Source organism: Peromyscus californicus, unplaced genomic scaffold (genome assembly GCF_007827085.1).
Source record: "Peromyscus californicus insignis strain IS unplaced genomic scaffold, ASM782708v3 Scaffold_5__1_contigs__length_169319896, whole genome shotgun sequence".
NCBI classification, from domain to species: Eukaryota; Metazoa; Chordata; class Mammalia; order Rodentia; family Cricetidae; genus Peromyscus; species Peromyscus californicus.
This window is the reverse complement of record NW_026294573.1, coordinates 150,137,682-150,150,939: the sequence shown is the minus strand read 5'-3', so window position 1 is coordinate 150,150,939 and position 13,258 is coordinate 150,137,682. Positions and strand designations below refer to the sequence as shown.

General features: G+C 37.8%; 1 protein-coding gene across 1 annotated transcript in view; it reads left to right on the top strand.

Annotated features, from left to right (window-relative positions):
* The window catches only part of Slc26a7 (solute carrier family 26 member 7), a 120,245-nt gene that overhangs the window by 92,645 nt on the left and 14,342 nt on the right, over positions 1–13,258 (top strand). The window contains exons 13-15 of the mRNA XM_052718249.1: positions 679–745; positions 3,964–4,101; positions 7,620–7,668. Coding sequence (XP_052574209.1) covers positions 679–745; positions 3,964–4,101; positions 7,620–7,668 — 254 coding nt within the window. The remainder of the gene's footprint in view (positions 1–678; positions 746–3,963; positions 4,102–7,619; positions 7,669–13,258) is intronic.

The following is a 13,258-nucleotide window of genomic DNA, read 5'->3' as shown; positions in this document are numbered from 1 at the left end:
TGTGCCAGTAATGATCATTTGGGAAACTGAATGGCCGTTTTCACTTTTTAGAAACTGCGTTATTTGCTGTGGAATGCCTTATTGCTTTGTCTTTCAACTGAGTATTGTCAACTCCTTTACCTATTTTGAACAATTTCTTTCCCCTATTCCCAGAGTTCATCTACTAATTGTCATACTCCATTCTCATGGGTCCCATGGGATTATCCATGAAATAATCTGAGCCTATAGCTTTAAAAAGTAAAAATAACCTATAAAATCTACTTTCACCTGTATTGAACCTGGAATACAGATCATTATCTTGGCTTTTTGCCACTGCATTCCTTTCCTTCCCCTCTTCTGACGAGATTTTATCAGACACCGTCTTGTCTCTAGCACTTTCTCATTTTATAATTTGTTTAAATCAGGGTAACTCTTACAGCTTGGAGCTGTGGGATTCTGGGGAATTAAATAAGATAAATTCTATTTATTAATTTCTAGTTAGATACTTCTGTTGTTATTCTCTACTATGGAACATCCTCACAAAAGATAGATTTACCAATATCTTCTAGACAAATCACCATAGAGTATAAACCACATAATTTCTAATTTTCAAGATGAAACAGCTTGCTGCTTTTGATTCTTCTCTGTTAATATAGTGATCAGGAAATGACTCGTAATTTTCATCTGCCTTGATTTTAGGGCAAAGACTTTAAGCGTAACGAACATGAAAGAACTGGAGTTTAAGGTGAAGACAGAGATGCATGACGTAAGTCCAACTTCCTTTTCTCTTCATGCAAGCTTCAACATTTGTGGACACAACAGTTCTGCGGGGTCATAAAATTAGACAAATTATGCTACTTGACAACATCGCGCCATTTTTCTAGGTACTGGTTTCCAGTGGATTATATGTGAACACCACACATGGCAGTGGACATGCATTGGTCATTAGAGAAAAAGAAAAATCTCTTTGAATTTAGGTTTCTAATTAGATCACATCATGGTTCATAGAATTTCAGTTCACAATTGACTTGTGGCAGAGATTACTTCAGGGATTTGAAAACTTCTTTTCCATTAGTAAATTATATAAAATAAGCCAAACTGATAGCTTTTTCTTCCTTAAGTGATAGAGAAAATTAGGGAATAGAAAAAAAAAGAAACAAGTCATTCATGCACTGGTGTTGTAGTAACTGAGTCACAGTTAAGTGGTAAATATGATCATATATATGCATGTATAAAATTGTCAAAGATTTTAAAAACGTTATTGGAAATACAGTGATACTGAATTGTTAGCTGAGAGTAATTAAATCCAAGATTCTGTCTAGAGTGCCAATAGGCATGGAATTATGTACAGTGGAGACGGTTCATAAAAAGGCAATTTACGTAAACTGGCTTGCTTTGCACATGTGTAAGGTGCCATCTGAGTGTTGGAGTTCTATTATCTTGTAAAATTTAAAGTTGTTCTTTGACAATTTCATGCAGGTTGCTTTTACCCCATCCTCTCTCACCTCTCTCTTAACTCCATGAACCCATCCCTTGCTTCATCCCCCTTCCCACATTCTCGTCTGTCTGTTTTGTTTTGTGACCCACTGAGTTAAGCCAAGGGTCTTTGCCTGTGGCTGTGTACCCAGAATAGAGCCCACTAGGCAGGAATGGGCAGTTCTGGTTTCTTGTTTTAAATAATAACCAGAAAAGTTTAAAGTGGGGGAAAATAATAACAACGTAAGTGTTCACTTGAATCATTTTTGCCCATTTTTAAAAGTTGGCCTCACTTTGAACCTGTTTGACAAATGTTTGGTTAACATTTCTCCTTTATTTTCTTATTCACTTGCTTCATTACCTTATGATTCCCCTCAGAACACAGAGAACTGGCCTCCTTCCAAAACGACCAATGTCAAGGTCTTTCCAGGTAGCCTGAAAACAGGAAGTAACTTCAGGAGTCTTTCTGTGACACCCAGGAGAATGGTTTGTTCTTTTAATAAGAGATTTACTTTACAGAGGGCTGTTTGACTCAAAGCCTTGGAGGGTGTCCCAGGCTCAAGTTTTCAACCAAGTCAGCCTTTCTTTTCTTTCATATTTTTCCCATGAGAATTTAACCCATAGTCCCATCATCTCCCACTGATGTCCTCATCTTTCAGATAGAATATGATTTTAGGTTGACGAGTTTTCACTCTAAAAATCATTGGTGAGCAAACTGCATAATCCTTGTCTTCTGGGCCAAGTATAATTTAGTGTGAATGAGGGACTTTTAGGACAGATACAAACGCCAGAAATTTATTATGTTCTCAAGTCTTGATTGTCTTCTGTCACTCATACAATAATAACTTTTGCTCATAAAAATCCCCATTTTATTAAAATGTTACATCTCAGTGGTTTCCTAATACTTTCCATAAAAATAAGAGATGTGAATAAGATTGAACATAATTTGCATATAAACTGCTGGATGAAAATTTTACCTTATTTAAAATGGTGCTACCTCCCTTTTTACCTCCATGCAAAATGCCCATTTCTAACTTAGGATATCTCTTCTCATTCAACAAACCCAGTTCTGTTGAGGATTTCTTAGTTGCAGCAACTTGGATCTTTATTCTTTAACAAATATTTAGTTTTTTCACCTTGAAACTCCTGGAACAATCAAATCCGATGACTGTATATGACAGACTTAAACATTAATGGTTTATTTTCAGTTTCTAAGTGGTTTTCTCTCCATTAAAAGTTACATTGGCAGCTTAACCTTTTTGCTTCCTTGTATTATTTGTTGCAATTCCTTCACTTTCTAGAGTTGTGTATTTTCTGTTTTATAAACCCTGAAATACACATTTTAAACATTTGTTTAAAAAAATGAGCAAACAGCGAGGTCTACAAGTTACCCACATTTATGTACCTAATTCTTTATTTCTTCTGCCTGCATGCATGGCTAGTCTCTGCATCTCTTCTTCTGTGGGAATACTAAGGCCTGAAGGAGTAATGCCTTGCTTGCTTGGTAAGGAGCTATCATTGCACAGGATTGGCCGTCTTCTCAATCAGATGCCTGTCCCAAAGTCACAGAAAAGGGGGTTTGGTGCTGTCAAGAACAGATGGACAAAGTAGTTATATTTTGTGTCAAAACCTTTTCTTCTCCCTGTCCACACCTTTCGTCTACAATGTGGCAGTGCAGTAATCCAGGGCTAGCCTAGTCAACTGTGTTCCCGACACTGCCTCTCATGGCTTTCTTACAATTTAGACTGCCAATTATTTGCAAAATCATACTTTAGCTAGAGGGGGGCTTACATCAGTGTTGGATAAAGGGATGATAGTGGACACTTTGAGACACATTTTCAGTTGTCTTAAAATGCTGATGGACTCAGCAGCAGAGTACTTGCCTAGAGTATGAGAGACACCATGTTTGATCCACATCACTGCAAAAATAACAGTAAGTTAATTTGAATTTATAGGGTGAATGAAAGAGAGACTTTTGGGGAGGATGGGCAGTCTAGACTGTTGCCTCATAGAACCCAGTGAGTAGGAATACAAGACACTCCCTGAAAAGCTGTGGACTTGTTTTGTTGGTGATGTTTCTCAGTACAGATGTGTGTATTTCCTTGATGTATGTGGTAGTCCATTAAGAATTACAAATAAATTTCTGTAACAAAAATGTTAGTTAAGAGATTGCATACATACTTGATATATCATGGCTGGTTGATATCCATGGGAGGCCAGCCCTCTACCTAAGAGAAACGGAGGTGGAAGAGTGGATGGATTAGTAGGTGGGAAGGGGGACTCGGAGAAGAGGAGGGAAGAGAAACTGCAGTCAGGATGTAAAAACAAGAATAAGTAAATGAATGCAAAAAAATTAAAGATTTAGAGAGAGAGACATTGCATACACAATTAAGTGATATGTTGACTTACAAGATTTCGTCTGATCGGGTATTGTTTTTTTGGTTTTTGTTCTGTTTTTTTCTGACTGGATTCAGAGTTCTGAACCTTCCTTTTTTTCCTTTTTAAAAGGAAACCTTGCAACAGGTAAAAATCATCTCAATAAACAACCCACTTGTTTTCCTGAATGCAAAGAAGTTTAATACTGATCTAATGAAAATAATCCTAAAGGAAATTGACAGCAGTCAACCACTTGATGATGTCAGCAAGGTAGGAATGTCAGGTTAATGATGTGTGTCATACTACAGATCACTAAAAATGTCCTCAGGCGAACAGCAATAGGGTAGAGATGTGTTTAGAGACCTGTTCCTCAGGAGAAACTTAATATTATATTTGGCTATTCATTTACAATATAACCTGAGAATAGGACAATATTAAATATGTTTAAGAAATTTGTTCATAATGGTCCTAAAATAAATATGTGATAATCTAGTTCTTCAGAATATGGACTATGGTCAACAACTTCAGAGAAGCATACATTATTGCGACTACTATTATTAACATTATTATGAAATTGTTCCTCTCACCCTTCCTCCCTCTTTTCCTTTTCTTCCTTTCCTTTGCTTACTTTTGTTTGGTTTCTTCAAATTGAGACAGGGTCTCCCTAAGCAGTCCATGACCTTTCTGCCCAATTCTCCCAAGTACTTGATTCATCGCTGTGTACTGTCACCCCACTAACATTCAGCTTTCTTTATCTCTGTAAGAAGTCCCTGTGATCAGAGATACTGAATGAAATGTGCATCAGAACAAGTCGAGGTGAATGTGTCATTTGCCCTTGAACCTCAGGTCCTCTAACGTGCCCAGAGACCGAGCTTCAGGGCCAAGCTGCCTGTGTTTGCCACTCACCAGCTGTGGGAATTTAGATGAGCTTATGCTTCGGGGTCCTCATTTGTAATAAAGATGATTCAAAGAGTTGAAATGTGCAAAACCACTTAGACAATGCTTGGGCTGCCATACTGGGCAGTCTTTGCTACTATGTATTAATTTGCTTAACTTTCTCATGAGGCATTCCTTGACTCTCCAGACATCTTCTCTTATATCCTTGAGTGTGTATCTCTTAGTCACTCAAGTACATAGGAGAACTTAGGCCTCTTGTTTCTGGTCTCAAGAACTTTGCAGAAGGACAATCCTTTGTCCACAGACTCATGCTCTGCCTATAGTTCTCATGCTGATTTGTCAATGATCCTCTGTACCCCATACAGGACCAGATATATGATTTTTATGGTCATAGTTGAAAATGAAGGCATAATGTTCTTTTTTCTGTAATTATTAATACTTGGAAGATAATGGTATCAGTGTATAAATGAGTGTAAGACCCTGTACACAAGAGAGCTTTTAGGACCCCACAGATTGTAAATATATGATGTCTGCCTTGTAGTCAGAAGTTTTTCTGTGTCCCACCCAGTCCATAGCTGCTCAGACCCAAGTAAACACACAGAGGCTTATATTAATTAAAACTGTTCAGCAATTAGTTCAGGCTTACTAATGAATAGCTCTTACACTTAAACTCAGCCCATTTCTGTTAATCTACATGTTGCCATGTTTTCTGTGGCTTTACCTGTGTGCCATTACATGCTCCTCCCTGGACAGTGGGCTGGCGTCTCCTCACTCATCTTTCCTCTTCCCAGAATTCTCTTTGTCTGCTTATCCCACCTATACTTCCTGCCTGGCTACTGGCCAATCAGCATTTTATTAAACCAGTGTACAAAAGCATTATTCCACAGCACTGCCTTGCCTTTGTACTTTCAGGGTTTCACTTTCAAGGGAATTCTGAGGATCATGGCCAGTGTTTTCAGATCAGGAACTTGCTCCTTTATCTCGTTGTTCACATTGGTATACAATATGTTTCTTTCACAGAGCCTCTATACTATATGGCAGTGCACAGTTGTGATAGTTTTTGTGGACTGGTGTTAGCCCACAGTCACCATGCAAAATAGTATTAAGAAAAAAAATGATATGTTTTTAAATAATCTCATTAACCCATAATAAATTTGTCTAATTTAATATCTTTCACCTAAAACCCTGCAATGCAGTGTAACCCAGGGCTACCTAAAAAGAACCTGTTTCCCAACACTGCCTTCTGTCTCCTTCCTTCAGTTAGGACTGTTATTCATTTGTGAAGTTATATTTCAGCTGAAGGAGGCTTACACCAGTGTTGCATAATGGGATTATAGTTGGCACTTGGTTAGGACAAAATATATTTTAAAAATAGCTTTATTTTTGACAGTTTTGATTTATAGAAAAACTAAGAAGATATGATAGCTTCTCTATACCTCATAGCACTGTGAGATGTTTAGGTCTTGCATACCAAATACCAGCTCCAACCAACAAATCCACCTGTTTCATTGTCTTTTGTGGGTGTGTGTGTGGGGGGGGGTAATGGGAGGAGCTTCCAGAATTCTGGCTGATGTTCCATGTTGCATTTAACTGTCATGCCTCTTTACGCTCCTGTTGTCTATGACAGTTTCCTAAATTTTCTGGTTTTAGAGGTTTGGAAGTTTTGAGCAGGACTGGCAGGTATTTTGTAGCTTGTCTTTGTATTGGAATTTGTTTGGTGTTTTGCACTGTAAGACTAGGGGAAAACACTTGTAGGAGTGGTCTCATGTCCTAGCCAAGGTGCATAATACAAACACGACTAATTATTGTTGGAGTGATATTGATTCCCAAATAATGTAGTGACTCGGTTCCTCTCTCAAGTTCATCTATTTTTACCCTCTCTGTGCTGTACTGTGGCAGGAAGTCACCATGTTCAGCCCAATTCTAAGGAATTGGAGAAGTTATAATTCACCTCCTGAAAGCAGAGTATCTAGATACATTATTTAAAATTCTTCTGCACAAGAGATTTCAGAGAAGGTAAGAGGAAGAAAGGAAAATTGCACCTGCTGAAGGCCAGTCCCTACGGTACAGCCACACAGTGTAGGTGCCATTATCTGAATTCCACATAAAAGAAAGATTGAATCTGGGAAGTATAAGAAACAATATGACAGGAATATGTAATCTGTAGCACTGGACAACATGTAGAGGAAATCGATTCTTCACTCTGCCTTAAAGATTAATACAGAAAACCTGTACAAGCAGTGATTGAGAATAGGAACTTGCAAAGACCTTGGCTTTGATTCTGGTCTGAGCTGTTCCTAGCTTTGTGACTTTGGCCTGTTTTTCTAACTTTCTCATCCTTGATTCCTTCATAATGGAACACAAGATTAGTAACTTCACAGGATGGTTCCGAGGACTCAATTATTAATGTCATCAAGATTCTGGCTTTTAATAAACACTGAAAAATACCCATTTTCATCATCATCAACAGCAAAAAATAGTACACTTTCTGATAAACAGATAGCATCCATCTTGAACTATATGATACAGAACCAATTTCTTTTCACTCCCTTACTTCTAGCAACTCATAAATGTTTCCAGGCATTTTCATGGGGCTAATGTGTATGAGATCATTTCTGACCTCAGATCAAAACAAATTTATTCTGTCAGAAAGTGTCCTAACATCTGACTCAGTGAGCAAAGTATCTACTGAACTTATGTATACTTACTTCCAGCCCATAATTGTTTCTTCATTTCCTAGTTCACTGCACACAGCATCTGAAACAAGCCTAGAGAAAAACATCTGAATGAGCTAATTGTTGTCACTCGTCACGGGGAAGGGAATGTGGGGCTTTGTCATTGGTAGCTATATTGTTTCACGTTTTTATTCTTTGCATTTCTTTTGATTTCAGTGTGAACAGAACACCTTGCTCAACTCCCTGTCCAATGGTAACTGCAACGGTGAGTTCTCTAAGGAAAAGCGAGTCTGAATGTTTTGACTTGAGTTTACAGAGGATAGAAATCCCCTTCTCCTCTCCTTCTCTGTTGGCTTCCCACTACCTTCAGGTTTTCCTTGTTCTTCAGCTAGACTCTCTCCTTACTTTCTCCTTCTCCCCCTTCCCCTTTCCTCTGAGTCTCCCTTCTCCTCCTTTTTATTCCTCTGCCTCTCTCCTCACTCTTCCTCCCCCTTCTCTTTCTTTTTCCTCTCCCTTATCTTCTTTCATCTCTTTTTCCACCGTTCACTCCTATCCCTTGTTCTTGCCTCCATCTATCTCCTTTTCCTTCTCTATAAGTTGAATATCTCAACTTTATGTTGACTTAATATAGACCAACCTTTCTCCCAAACATTATCCCACATACATTTTAGATTTCTACTTCACACAACTAAATCAATTACAGGCTCATGCTTTTCTAGGACAAATGTCAGGTGACAGCAACAATGTTTTAATGATATGTCCTTGATAAATTTTCCAGGCCAATGTTTATTCGCTATAAGTTAATCCTCCTCTAAGAGCATGAGTTGAGTTGACTTTCTTTCAATATACAGAAACTAACAGATATAGGAGGCAGTGATGTCTGAGCACACAAGTACTGATGCACAGCCCTGCAGTATGAGTGGACCAGTACTGATGCACACTGTGCAGTCTGAGTGGGAAAAATCCTGGTGCATGACCCTGCAGTATGAGTGACACCATAGAACAGCACAGCAACTAGGTGATAAAAGACAGAATTAGTAAAATCCAAATCATATCTAACCAGAGACTAAATTCCCAACAGGTTGACATGGAATTGTACATTATACCATTTCAATATCATTCATTGGTGAGAAAGAAAAAGAACAATGAGAGGGAGATAATGTTAAAAGTCTGTTGCAGTGAATGGGAACTTGATTCATAAGTATGATATGAGGTCTGACTGGCTGTTTCTCTGGTGACCATACACTGGGGCTATAATAACAAGTTTCAGCATGTTTCAAATGATAGAAATTATGCATACAGATTTACTTGCCAATGAGAAATTACTATGTAAATCATTTGAAAAGATTCATTCATTGTATTTTTAATTATGTGTATATGTGTGGGGAGGTTGAGGGTGGGGCATGTGCACATGAATACCTGCATGGGCCAGAAGGGACATTGCATCCCTCGACCTGGACTTACAGGTAGTTGTGAGCACCCTATAAGCATTTCTGGGAATCAGGCTCAGGTCCTGGCTTAGGAATAGTACAGGCTCTTAACCACTAAGACATCTCTTCAGCTCCTAAGCTGTAAGCTATTAATAGAAGAAAGTTTAGAACAAGAAAACAACCCCAGAGTCTCATTGTATTCGGAAATTACTAAATACTCCTTGTAATTATATATTATCTTAAGAGGAAATCATAATAAGAAACAGAGAAAAGGGTAGATTATAGGGAAATGCATTTCAAAATATATGGTGCTGATAGAAAATTTATCTACCTATTCACTCACCATCTTCATTCTCTCACTTTTTTGGACCCTCTAGCTTATCCCTAACCATCAGCAGCTTGTTCCTCCTCCTCTTCCTCCTCCTGCCCCCCTCTCTTACTCAGCCACACCACCTTGCCCCCACTTTTCTAAGCCTTCTGTAGTGTTGTTCCCAATTTCACCACCAAACCTTTTCCTGGGCTCACTACCTTATGGTATCATTTCTGTGACCCTGCCCCCAACCCCCCCACTTCTTAATCTCATTCAAAATGAATCAACATGACTTTCAGATTGTTTTTTTTCTGTTGTGAGACAAATGATGCTAAAGCTTAAAACTTTCAAACAGGGAACAATGGAATCCATGCGTGTCTATAAGGGAAGCTGTGTTTAGTTTACAGGATGGTAAGTTAAATGTGTTATGCAGCCACCTAGGAGACACTCAGCTGGTTTAAGGGATAAAGACTAGGACCCAAAGAGGCTCAGTCAAGGTGAGACTTAAGAAAAGCACTGGGTAAAGGAGAAAAGAGCCCCAGATCCCCTTTCTCCAACATCCTTTTCAGATGGAGAGCTGACATATGGCAGAATAAACAAACCTATAAAACCGTCTCCATACGTTAGAAGATGGAAGGCATGACATTTTTGTTCTGAATGAAAACTGTAATTATTAACTTGTGAAGGGATCTTCAAGAAGTATGCTTGGTATTTTAGGTCATCTGACGACAGTGCTAACAGGAGCCCTATGGAGTCTCTGTTGCCATGGTGACCTTGCTGCTGCTGCTGCTGCTGGGGGTGTGTGTGTGTGTGTGTGTGTGTGTGTGTGTGTGTGTGTGTGTGTGTGTGGTCTTCCCACACATTCCCTCAAGGTCTCTGCACATATAACTCTTGCTCTTTTCATTCATGCGGTTTTCATGTTGTTATTCACCTGGAAAATACTTCACATATTCCTTTAAGATTACTTGATCTTAGGAATAGTAAGAGGTGCTGCATAGTAAATGATTAAGAAAGTAGACCTGGTTTCTGCCGTCATGGACCCCAATGTTTAAGCAAGCTTCCACCCTCCTGAAACCCTTGCTTTACTCTTAAACCCCAAATAAAAAATTCAAGTGTATAGACTTCTGTCACTGCTGTTGTCATTATCCTAAACTCAGTGGCTTAAAGCAGCACACATTTATTACATTATAGTGTAGTGACAGAAGTTTGGAGGGAGTCCCATGAGCATGGCATTGGAGTTACAGTTGGGATATACTTCTTTTGGAGGTTCTACGGGAAAATCCCCTGCTCCTTTCCATCTTGGTCCATCTGTATTGATTGGTTCATGATGGCACTGATTTTCAAGCCAGTAGAGGCATCTTCAGGTCTCTCTGATTCCTTCTTCATTGTCTCTTCTCTGACTCTGAATCTCCTGACACTTGGATGGTCTAGGATAATCTCCCCATGGTAACATCCAAATCTGCAAAGTTCTTGTTGCCCTATAAGGTAGCATATTCACAGGTACTAAGGAGGAGAAGGTAGACTTTGGAGGTGTTTGTGGTGGGGGGTGGTGTGGGGGAGGGCATTGTCAGTTATTTCTGGTTCTTCCTTAGCACTTTCTGTGTATCTGATACTTTTTCCTAAGTTACAAGCTGAGCTGAATAGTCTCCATTTGACTGCACATCTATTGAAGGCTGGCACAATCATCACTGCTCAGCACTGCCTTACATTTACAGGGTGCTTACAGTCACAGTGCATGTGTATTAATTGACTGTGAGAGAACAGACCTGTAAATGAAATGTTCAATAATAATTGCACCTTTTCCCAAAGAGAGTATTGTTCGTTTTAAATATTTCTTCTTCCCTTATTCCCTTAGAAATTAGAAGCTGGGCGGTGGTGGCGCACGCCTTTAATCCCAGCACTCGGGAGGCAGAGGCAGGTAGATCTCTGTGAGTTCAAGGCCAGCCTGGTCTACAGAGTGAGTTCCAGGACAGGCACCAAAACTACACAGAGAAACTTTGTCTCGAAAAACAACAACAACAAAACAACAACAAAAGAAAAAGAAGAAAGAAAAGAAAAAAAAGAAGAAATTAGAGAGATAATTCTGTTTCTCAATAGTTAATTGTTACTGATAGCAGACACTTTTAAAAATTACAAGTAACTCACAGACTGTCAGAATCTTTTGAAGTAAATGGAAAACACTCCTAAATTATGCAACTATGAATATTTTTTAATTAAAGAGGTTAATGAATATTCCACAGGAAAGAGCTGTCTTCCACATTCTGGGTTTAATCGCCTACCCACACCTGATGGTTAATGTCTTCTGAAACCTTTTTTTTTTTTTTTTTTTTTTTTTTTTTTTTAATTGATGGAGCCCATCATTTACCACCTGCCCTGTGGGGATAGATTAGCTGTCTTTTTTGCACATGCTCCAAGTTTCCCTCATTTGCTTACAGCAGGCTATTTGCTGTGCGTTCTCTCCATTCTTATCTAGGATGATGCAATTCCTATTGTGCTTCCTGATTTACTTACAAGTGTGGAACACAGGATTGTATCTGTAGAGGAGGAATGGCAAGGCTGAGGAGATGCGGGCAGAGGAAAATTACGGTTATTCTGGAAGATTTCAAAATGTCCGTTGTATTTACATTTTCATCTCAGTGAATTCGAAACGTCACCATCAGAGTTTTATTTTTGTTTAAAAGGGATGCTATTAGTTAATTTCTTTTAAATAGCTTACCTAAATAATTATCCACAAATATATGGATGGGTACTTTGTTTTGATTTATTTTATTTTGAATGGCTTGAAAAGCTCATTTGATTAAAAGGAAAGCAAAAAGAAAATCATAAAAATAAAAGATGAAATAAACAAGCATAGACTCAGACAATGGAAGAAACATTTCCTATCACAATTTATAAATTCTAATTATTTTATAGTAATCTATAATAACATATGATGAAATAATTACAAGAAAATAACAAAAATGGGGACTATAATTTAGCAGTGAAAAATATGGCAAGGTTGAAGAGACAAACTTTCTTAAAAACAATCCCATGCTCTTCAGCTATCCATTTTTAATTGTTTAGACAGCATCATCAGCAATCTCTCTAGATAATCTAACATAGATTGTTTTCATTGTAGCATTTTTAAGTTCAGACTGACAAATAAAATTATGGTAGTACCTTATAAAAACACTAACTTGATAAACCATTCTAAGGTTTAATTTGACTTCAGTAAACAAAGTTATCACGATTACATAAATCTCTTGCCTTGGATATATATTGAGATGCTCAAAATCATGTCAAATGGCTTAAAGATAAAAACATGCAAAGTTTTGAAGAAAATTAATGTATTGACTTGTTTTCTAAACTTCAAACAATTTCTTTTAGGTTATAGTTTATTGCTGTAAAGTCTTATTTGTAAGTATTATTATTATGCTTTTTAGAAAAGACTGAAAACACACACACACACACACACACACACATATATATATATATATATATATATATATATACACACACACACACACACAAGTATCATTATACAGACTGAACAGGCTGCATTTATATATTTAGTAATATATATTATATAATTTAGTATTAGATATTATATATTACAACAGTTAATTGTAGCAAGCTTTTTTTCAGCCTCCAGTCCACAAATAGTGACATTGAGACTTATTAATTATGAAAGCTTGGCCATTAGCTTAGGCTTATCTCACTAGCTCTTATAACTTAAACTAATGTTTTTCTATTAATCTAAGTTCTACCAAGTGGCTCGGCTACCTCTACTCTGTGCCATATGTCCAGCTCCTTCCTGCTTCCTTGGGGTCTGGCTGGCCACCCTGCCTTTCTTCCCAGAGTTCTCTCTCTCTGTACAGAAATCCCACTTATACCTCCTGCCTAGCTATTGGCCATTCAGCTTTTTATTACATTAATCACAGCAATACATCTTTACCTAGTGTACAAATATCCCACATTTCCCTCTTTTTGTCTAAATAAAAAGGAAAGGTATTAACTCTAATACAGTAAAATTATATATAATAAGAACTATTATCAAGTAAGAATTTTATTCACAATGTCTTGTCCATTTGTATTTGGCAAATTTGGAGACATTACTCCATTATCTATCTTATCTT